Genomic DNA, 10739 nt, shown 5'->3' on the forward strand with positions numbered 1-10739 from the left:
TACCATGTAAAATAACATTTATTGAAGTGAAACTACTTTATCGGGGTTGGAAAAAATTTAGTGTAACATGTATTCGTTACGCGCGTTCTTTTTCTTGTCCCTACCACGCGTGATTCGACGTATTTCTGTAAAGTTGCATATAGTAAATTATTTTTTGAAAAATAAGGTCATAAAGAAGTTTAAATTTTTACGTGTGTACACTAGTACACGCACACATTTTTTCATTCTGAAGGGGGTATTTTTTTTTTTGGTAGAGTTAAATGAAGTAAAACTTATTTTGGTCATTGTTATTGATTTTTTTTAATGTAATTAAGGCTTTTGTTGTTTTCCTATATCTCAGATTTGTTTTGTTAGTAAATATACAAATATTACAACTATAATTATTGGGCATGTCCTGCTATAATTACGAAATGAGACGTCGTACATATTAGTGGCGATTATTAACCCATTAATTATTTAGTATGTAGCTAATATATTAATTACTACTGTTTAGCCTAATTAGCATGATAGTTAATGTATGTATTTTTTAATTAAATGATAATCTCAAGCAGTTGTTTTATATTGTCAATATTATACTATTTTAAGTACCCCTGTGGGGACAAAAAGATAAATATGTTAACTTTCCATGAACTCTAGCTTACGCCTAAATTTTAAAAATTCTATGTGCGTTAATTATTGTAATATAATAAGTACATCCTTAGATATAATCTATCGTGATAATTGGTGATTGCATTTACAAACATAAATAATGTATCTAATTGTCCATCTGAACCTTATATCTCTACCTCTTCCATACATTTTGTAAAACAGAAGCTAACATTTATACAATTTTATTCTTCTCAAACAATTTCAAAGCCAAAACTCTCACCTTACTTAGTCTATGGTTAACCCATCAAAGATAAGAGGTCGACGTTTTTAGCACAATGCCTCTCTGTTCAGGCCCTTACCAACCTGTTCCTTATTTCTTATCTGTGGAAATATTTTGCTCTTACTATCTATAAATGCCTTTAACGTGGTACCTTGATCAGTCGTTTAGAAATAGTATCACGCTTTTAGCAATTTGGGAGATTACGTAAGCTGGGAGGACCTTTTTATAAGTATGTAAAAGGATTGGTGGCATCCTCGAGATTTAAGATTGGAAATGTAAATTATTTGTGTTTTGAAAAATTATATCTATGTTAATCACAGTGAGAAAGTTTTGGCATATTTACAGAAAAATTTAAGCCCTTATAATACAAGTCTAGTCAGAAAGTGGTGGCTCAGTGGTGAGACCTCGGACTTCGAATCGATAAGTCCGGCGTTCGAGACCAGGTGAGCGCGCAGGAAACAAATTGATTTTTTCAATTTATCTGCGCATGTTGTAACATCACCACTGCTCGAACGGTGAAGGAAAACATCGTGAGGAAACCGACATGTCGAAGAATCAAAAGTTCGATGACATGTGACATCTGCCAACCCGCACTTGGCCAGCGTGGTGGATTATGGCCTGTACCCTCATAGGAGGCCCGTGTCCCAGCAGTGGGAACGTATATGGGCTGGTGATGATGAATACAAGTCTAAATAAACATTACATCGCATTACGATTATTTATTGCCATGATTTAAAATATAATTATAGTGTTATTGCTACGACTAAAGGATAGTAAAAACATTAGTACAAATATTTTATGAGTCACTATAAAATAAACCAGTTTCAAAACAAAGAAATATTCCGTTCATTTATACAACATTATTAGTGAGTTGTTGACAAGCGTAAACTAAAATTTATTATCGCCAGAAACCAAACTAGCCAAATCTATTGTTTTCTAGAATTTATGGTGAGTGTATGATAATTGCGGTAGAAATCTTTTGTTTAAGGTGGCGAGTCCCTTTTTTATTGCCGTCCATAATTTTGTAAAGAATTTATTGCAGATTCAAGAAACTGTCCACACAATGATAATTTCATTCCGGCGAAGCTCTCTTTAGAACTGCAGCTCAAAAAGTAAAACAAAAGGCGAGAGTGATCCGACTCAGGAATATTTACAATCCCTCAGCTTGTTTAAGATTTCACAAACGCATTTGGAAGCGTTGCAGCGAAGCCAGTGGAACCAGTAAGAGCATTCTTTCAATTCATGTTTGGCGACACCTTTTCATTGCTCTTTTTCAAAGAGAAACGATCCAGCCTCTGAATGGGTCATAAAATCTTTTGGTAACTAATACAATTGTTCAAAATACGCTACGGTTTCAATTCGGCTGCCAATTTTGTATTGTTTTGTTTCTTAGGTTTTCGGGACAATGTTTCAATTCTGGCTTCCGGCGACCGCAATTCGTTCTAGTTAGTTGAATCTTAAAATTATTCTGTACACTCCTGGTTTGTCACAATCGAAATTTAATTTACGACAAAAGTCACAAGTTAATTATATCCAACTGACCACACGTGTTTTTATTCATAAATTATTTTTAACGTCAAGTTTCATCAGAACAGTTATTATATAACCAATTTATTCATGCACTTGTGAACCAATGAACGGTCCTTTAACGATTGATAATGCATTAAGTCGTAAATAACAACGAGATAAAGAAGCTATTATTATTCTTAAAAGGCATACGAGATATTAAAGAATGTCACGCGTTGTCATGTGGTTCAAGAATATAGGGTCTGGTTAATATTTTCAGAACTAGTTACAAGATACGTGGTAATATTGTGTATGTATTTTGTCAATATTGGGCCGTCATGGGCACGTGAGATGTTGACCTTCAATATTGACAGAGAATATCAATAGTTTTGGCTCCAATATGTTACCTTGTGACACACCGCTATCCAATTATTTCCTCGTTCATGGACTGAGGATCATGGTAATAAAAATATGTAGATAGAATAGTTTTCTTACAAAATAACGTTAGGTAGGTACTGATTAAAAATAAAAGGGTTGATAATAAAGAGTATTAGTGTATAAAGATAAACAAAGAAGTAAATTGAGAACATTATTGTCACAATACTAATGTAATATGTAATTTTGATTTATTATATTATAATATTATAGATTGACAATTTTTTTTTTATATATTTGTACATAATTTAAAGCATAGCAAATCAGATAGGTAATTACATTTAATTTAAAGCCTTTCACCGAGTTTTTACCTCTTTTCGTTTCTCCTGAAATAATGACTCAATATCATTAGCTGAATAAATATAAAACTAATCCCATATAGAATCAAAAGACAAGACGTAGGCCCCGTCTCCCACGGTAGGCTCAATTCGAAACGCACGTGTCACAGCATCTGATGATCTGTGTCTCAATACGTGTTTCTTCGTTTAACAAGCAAATATGTACCATTGGTGAACCGTTTGTGAGAAAGGTAACAGACTGAGTTATCTGATTTCTGATAAAGATGATGTTATACCTACATAATATTATGAAGGCTTAAAAGGGGAGAGAAATGGTTAGAATTTTGTGGCCGTAGGTATGTATGCTTTATTTTTAGATTCTTCTGTATTTCAAATGTAATTTTTAAAAATACGATGAAATTGTATTCTAAAGTTAATCTTCACTAAGAACTAAATTATAAATCATCTTTTTTTAGATAGATACCTATTATAATTAATTCAAATAATAAGTAAATTCACTTCAATTGTTTAGCTTCTTATATTATTAAGATAATTTGGTGCCGAGTTTTCTTTACAATAAACATTTTGTATAAGACACAAATTGTAAAAAAATAGGTAATATTCTTATATTCAAGTAAACTCGACCAAATTATTTTATTTACAAAATAAGCCCACGTTATTTCACGGTATCATATCTATTCTGATACAGGAAACCATAACTCTGAAGACGCGGTTTTTATTGTGATTTCGCAGAACACGCTCTTGATAAAATTAATGGAGCTAATTGCAATAATTTACTTGGTAAGCTGTTGATATCTTGAGGATATACGAATATAACATACCTAAATATAATGTAAAACATTTTGGGAATTTCTTTTTTGTTTCAGTTTGAGAACATTTTCTTTTTAGGCAATGTTATACAAAGACATAAAAAAATTTACAGAACTATTTAGTGTACTTATTTCTGGTAAAAGTTCAAAATTCCCCGTAGATTTTATAATTTACCTACCCAATACGTGCTACAAATTCACTTCTAAAACAATTTATAGTGACACTAGCTGCGCCCCGCGGTTTACCTCGCGTAGCTCCGCTTCTGTTGGTCTTAGCGTGATGATATATATAATAGCCTAAAGCCTATGGCTAACACTATCTAACACCGAAATAATTTTTCAAATCAGTGGTCCAATTTGAAAAATTATTCCCGATATTAGCGCGTTCCAACAAACAAACAAACTCTTTAGCTTTATAATATTAGTATAGATTACCTAGCAACCTACTTTTATTGCTTACTGTATCAAAACACACCAGAAATATTACATAATATTAATAATTCAGTACCTACGACCACACGTGTCCGAAGTTCATTGTGTTGGTATAAATAGGTTAATTTTTTGTCCTTCAAAATTCGATACATTTATGAAGCTGTCACTCACAATTGTTCGCTTTATAGTAAAATGTCCACCCACTTGGCAATCATATTCTCATTTCCTTCTCAACATTATAAAATCTATCTATTGTTAGATAAATCTGCAGTATTGTTTATGTATTATATGCTTTAAAATGTGTAAAATATAATACAACTTTAAAAGATAAAATCACATATATTCCAGATGTTAACATTAGAAATTAAAATTATATGTATGTGTCATAAATATTAATATTAAGTACATTAATATTTAAAAATATAATTTAGATTGCATTTTATTTTAATATAGAACTTTTTACCAATTTTATTCTCAAAGTAATAACGTTTTAGTTTGTTTCAACTTCATTCTACAAAACTTAATAGAACCAAAACAAAAACAAATCTGTTGTGACTATCAGCTACTGTTTGAAAACCAATACGACCTCCTTTAAGATGTAACTTAAGGAGTTATGTTCAATGAATCACGCAGACCTAAGTCTTCTGCGTTGAATAACCAATATTTTTGAGTGTCTAAAAACACGCGTGCCATCTGTTGTAAGCTGCAGTGCTAGTCCCACCCGTCGGTTGGGCCCCCACCCCCCTCCCGCATCTCCCTAGATCCACGCGGCTTTCGTTCAAACTTACGTAGGTCAGTTACCGCCCGACCGCAGGGGAGCATGGCTGCGTCAAAAGTTTTACCGCGATCGCGCAATCTTTGTTTACATGCGCTCTAAAACTTAGTGTAAACACCGATACGTGATTTATAACATTGACTTTTAAGTGATAAGAAGTTGAGAACTATACTTCTGAGTGTTATTAAGTTTCAAATGAACTGTTTTACTGTGAAAAAATGACTGAAAACTTATATGGAATGATTTCGTTAAAAGTTTGGATGTGTTTAGTTTTGGTGGCCGGTGCGCGCGCACGTTCTGCGCCGCCCGCCCCTAGTGGCTGTCAATGGGACTATTCCGACGCAAAGTTGAGTGAATCAAACTTTCTCACGTGTAATATCAAAACCATCGGATCAGCTGATATGCTATTTAAAAACATAACAACGGCGCAAGCATACAACATCAATAAGTTGAAACTTACTTGCACGGACTTACTGTTTTTCGAAAGTTCTCTGCATATGAATACGGGAAGCTTTTTGGGGCAGTTACGCAAACTTGAAGACTTGCGTATGGAGTATTGTAAGATACGTTACGTACCAGCAACAGTATTATCGCCTCTTCGTGACTTAACTAGCCTCACTCTACGCTCATACAACACGGATTGGCCTGCAATGACAATGGAATTTCACGCTGAGAGTTTTCGGGGATTGATGGAGCTGCGATCATTAGATTTAGGTGACAATAATATTTATATGTTACCGTCTGAAGTGTTTTGCCCGCTTTTTAGTTTAGAGTCCTTGAACTTAACGAACAATAAAATACAAGACATTTCTGAAATTGGGTTTTCTGACTGGGGTAAAGGACCTATCGCTCCCGGTAAATCATGCAATACTGGTTTGAAGCAGTTAGATTTATCACATAATAATGTATTGAGGCTACCCGATAATGGACTCTCGAGCCTCAGATCGTTAGAAGTATTGAAAATTCAGAACAACTTGATTAATGAAATCGGCGACAGAGCTTTCGTGGGATTGAATTCATTAAAAATTCTGAACTTATCCGGAAACAAGTTAGTCGCCGTTCCTCCGGAACTATTCCAGTCGTCACGCGTTATAAAAGAAATCTCATTAGCAAATAATTCACTTTCCGTGCTGGCGCCGGGCTTGTTGGAAGGACTTGATCAACTTGAGAAATTGGATTTATCTAGAAATCGATTAACCAATGATTGGGTAAACAGAGACACCTTCGCCGGGCTTATACGATTGGTAATATTGAATTTGTCTTATAACGCTTTGGTGCGACTAGATCCGAAAACATTTCAAGACCTTAACAACTTGCAGGTCTTGAACCTGGATAATAACGCTATTGAAGTGATAAGCAATGGTGCTTTTGCTGAACTTAAGAATCTTCATCAATTGTCAATGTCGGACAATAAGATAAAAACATTAAATGAACATATTTTTTCTAATCTATTTGTTCTTAGCCAGCTATACTTAGATAATAATGAAATATCTATTATTCATGAACGATCATTTGAAAATATTACTTATTTACAAGATTTAGGGTTAAATGGAAATAGTTTAAATAATCTACCAGAAGGCATAAGAAAGCTACGCTTTTTGAAATCACTTGACATTGGTAAAAATAATATTACAAAGATTTCAAACACATCCTTTGAAGGATTAGAAGAATTGTACGGTTTACGACTTGTCGACAACCATATAACGAGCATACCAAAAGATACTTTTAGCACTTTACCATCATTACAAGTTCTAAATTTGGCATCGAATAAGATTGAAACCATAGAACAAGATGCATTTCTTTCAAATCCAACGTTGAAAGCTATTCGTCTCGACGGAAATAAACTCACTGATATACGAGGTGTTTTTAACAAACTAAGCACTCTAGGCTGGCTTAACATATCTGACAACAAACTTATTTATTTCGATTATAGCTACATGCCTGAGGCCTTGGAGTGGCTAGATATTCATCAAAATAATATAAGTAAACTAGAAAATGAGAAAAATGTTCGACAAAACATTCGAATGCTCGACGTGAGTTTTAATTCTTTAGAAGAAGTCGATGAGAAATCGGTCCCCGATTCTATTGAAGTCCTTTTTTTGAATAACAACAAAATTCACACTATACAGCCAGGTACATTCTTACAAAAAAGAAACCTTGAAAAAGTTATTATGACGGACAATAAATTGAGAACCGTTGAACTATCTGCATTCACATTGCCTCACATCCCAAAGCATAAGTTTCTACCCAAATTTTTCATTGCAAACAATCCATTTGTATGTAACTGTCATATGATTTGGCTGCAAAAAATAAACCTATGGAACCATATGAGACAATATCCCCGCTTTGTAGATTTAGATACAGTTACATGCGAAGTTGTTAATAATAAATATGGAGGAAAAGCAAATTTAATGGATGTTCCTGAAACGCAGTTCCTTTGTTCTTATGAAACTCATTGTTCATCAAGCTGTTTTTGTTGTGAATTTGAAGCCTGCGACTGTAAAATGACATGCCCTGAGGGATGTTCCTGTTTTCACGACAGCAATTGGAATTCTAATGTAATAGACTGTTCTAACGTTGGCTACACAGACGTTCCAGAGAAAATACCTATGGATGCCACTGAACTTTACTTAGATGGTAATGACTTCGGCTCATTGAATAGCCATCTATTTATAGGAAAGAAAAAGCTACATAAGTTATATTTAAATAATAGTAATATAGCTTCTATCGATAACGACACTTTTAATGGCCTACACTCTCTCAACATTTTACATCTGGAAAATAATCACATAACGGAAATAGCCGGCGGCGAGTTTTCCCAAACAAAGCACTTGAGGGAGTTATACTTAAACGATAACCTCTTAACTAGTGTGGCGAATAAGTCGTTTGAAAATTTATCTTCTCTCCGCGTCATAAACTTACAAGGAAACAAGATATTGAATCTCGACAAGAGGCTTGCTCATATAGTCCATTTAGAAAGTGCTCACGTAAAAGGTAACTTATTTACCTGTACGTGTGAAAATGTGTTGCCATTAGTGAACTGGTTAAAAAAATTCTATGAAGATCCCACGGAAATGTTTTGTGCAAGTGAAAATGAACTCAGTGCTAACTTAACAGTGTTCGATGTGATGGATAAGTGTCGTGACTCTAATGTAATGGACAATACTATACCTACTGAAAACCAACCGTTTCAGTATGATGAAGTGAGCACAATTAAATTAAACTTTGTGCCGCTTTTAGCTGTAGTCCTTATAAGTGTAATCCTTATTTTATTGTTTGGTGCCTTAGCATTCTCTTTTAGACAAAACGTGCGTTTATGGGCGCATTCTAAATATGGTGTTCGGTTATTTAAAAGTGCATCTATACAGGAAAGCGAGCTCGATAGAGACAGGATGTATGACGGTTACGCGGTTTATAGTTTGTTAGATGATGACTTTGTAACGAAAGTAGTTGCGCCGGAGATGGAGCACTGCGGATATACCATGTGCTTTCACTATAGAGACTTACAAAATGTCCCCGAAAATTATTTATTAGATCAAATCACAAATGCAGCTGAATCATCAAAAAGAATATTAGTTTTCATTTCGTTTAATTTCTTACAGAACGAGTGGTCAAAAACTTCATTCAAAGCCGCTCTTAAACATGTTATAACTTCAATTCACCCTTCTATTAGGAGACATAGAGTCGTTTTTATTTTGACCACAGATATCAGTGCACTCAATTTAGATTTGGAATTCCAAAATTATTTAAAAACATGTAATGTGCTATTCTGGGGTGAGAAAAAGTTTTGGGAGAAAGTAAGGTTTTTAATGCCTGACGGTTCAAATTTGCACTGGAATAAAGATAACATCAATTACGCGCACGGCGTTTGTCCAAATGCTAGGCGACACCCCTCGAGATACACAGCGTCACCAACTGCGCCTGAGCATTGGTATAAGTACGACGCTCTTCCACCCCAAACACCCACTGTAGCTAATGTAGGTATCAGCATTGAGGATGACACTTCAATGCTGACTAATACGACATTAACAAGCCAGATACAAGACGTGGATAATCCACACCACAGTTACATATCCATTGACACACAAAATTACGAACAACCATATGGCGGTCGGCCGAGGCCACCTAATACGTTACGTAAGCATCCCAGCCATCACTCGCCCTCCATGCTCGACGAGCAAGGCTACTTACAACCCCGTTCCTCAGTACACGATTGCTTACCTCAAACCCATCCGAGCGTACACAGATAACATGTTTCAAAACTCCTCTCGTTATCTATTAGATATTTCTTAATGGGTCGCTACATTCCAAGCACATGTGTATACTAAGTTGCCTCGTAATCTGGCAATGCCTTATTGAGACGTGATTATTGCCGGCCAAATAATTGTATGAGTAACGTTCCTTGTAATTATTTATAAATTATAATGTAATATTTAAAGAGACTGTTGTTGATTTGTATCGCATACGTATCTTAATAGATTGACGCCTTATATTCCAATAATTATCTAGCTGTAGGTATTTGCGATTGTGAAACTAAATAGTACTAAACAATGTTATAAATTATATAATATAATATCTTTTAAGACTGATCTGTATTGTAATATAGGTTATAAATTGCCAGTATAAAATGTGACTTAAGTATTTTGCTATAGATTATATCTCATTGTTACCAAATATATTGTAAATAATTGTAATTAATGTATAGAGAATATTGATGTCTGTATAGTTATACTAGTCATTAGATAGGAGTTGATGTTGATGCTAATTACTGTAGATCGTTCCATGGTCACATAATCAATAGTAGTCAAACCGACATGATAAATTATCGCTTGTGTTTTTATCAATTATTTATGTACAGAACTATAATAGCACTTTATGTTTAATATTGTCTTAAGTATTATTGCTTATGTGGTCAATTGTTTACAATAAATTATGTGTAAATTGTAAAACGTTAAACTCGCAAGTGAAATTTTAAAATAAAAATATTATGAATGAATACAACTCTTTAATTTCCTAACCCATTGAATAATAATTATACTTACACTACACATTATATTTACCTTTTGAAAAACAATAATTAATTACACATTAACTTCTTAAATCATATAATACACACACAGATATATTTTTAAATTAAACAATTAATAATTTTGCAAGAGTCTTTGTGGTTTTGTATCTATTTCAAAACCGAGCCGCAAAAGAACACAAAAACTAATTACATAAAAACCAAACCATAACCGTTAGTTTTGCTGTCTGTAGTGAGAAATGGGATCTATAAAAAAATATTGAAAAATAATTTCGGCTCGCCGACAATCATCTTAGTTCATAATGACGGTCCCGACTCCCGACTCAGGTAGAGGCTCCAAAGTCATAATTTATCTGTCAAGGATTCTCTTAGTAGCCAGTACAATAGTATATATATTCGAAACTAGTTATGTTTGACCCAAGGAATGGCTATTGATTTTTTTGTCATACTTTTAAAAGTGTCAGTGTAGCATATGGTGTGACATACTTTGGATGGCCGATGCGCTCTGCTGCATCCATTTTTTCAGTGGAGTCCAGTGGGCAGCATCTGGTGTTTACTTTTAATTAAAGTGCAGGTTTTAGCTGCTGTA

The 10739-nt window shown here is 34.1% G+C and overlaps 1 protein-coding gene across 1 annotated transcript; it reads left to right on the top strand.

The window, feature by feature from the left end:
* The first annotated feature begins 5163 nt into the window (after nt 1–5163).
* Nucleotides 5164–10120, top strand: LOC123696995 (toll-like receptor 6). Its single transcript, XM_045643403.1, has one exon. It carries the CDS (start codon nt 5343–5345, stop codon nt 9372–9374), a length of 4032 nt encoding a protein of 1343 aa, XP_045499359.1. The 5' UTR covers nt 5164–5342; the 3' UTR covers nt 9375–10120.
* The last annotated feature ends 619 nt before the right edge of the window (nt 10121–10739 follow it).

Source organism: Colias croceus, chromosome 13 (assembly GCF_905220415.1).
Source record: "Colias croceus chromosome 13, ilColCroc2.1".
In the NCBI taxonomy this organism is placed as follows: Eukaryota; Metazoa; Arthropoda; class Insecta; order Lepidoptera; family Pieridae; genus Colias; species Colias croceus.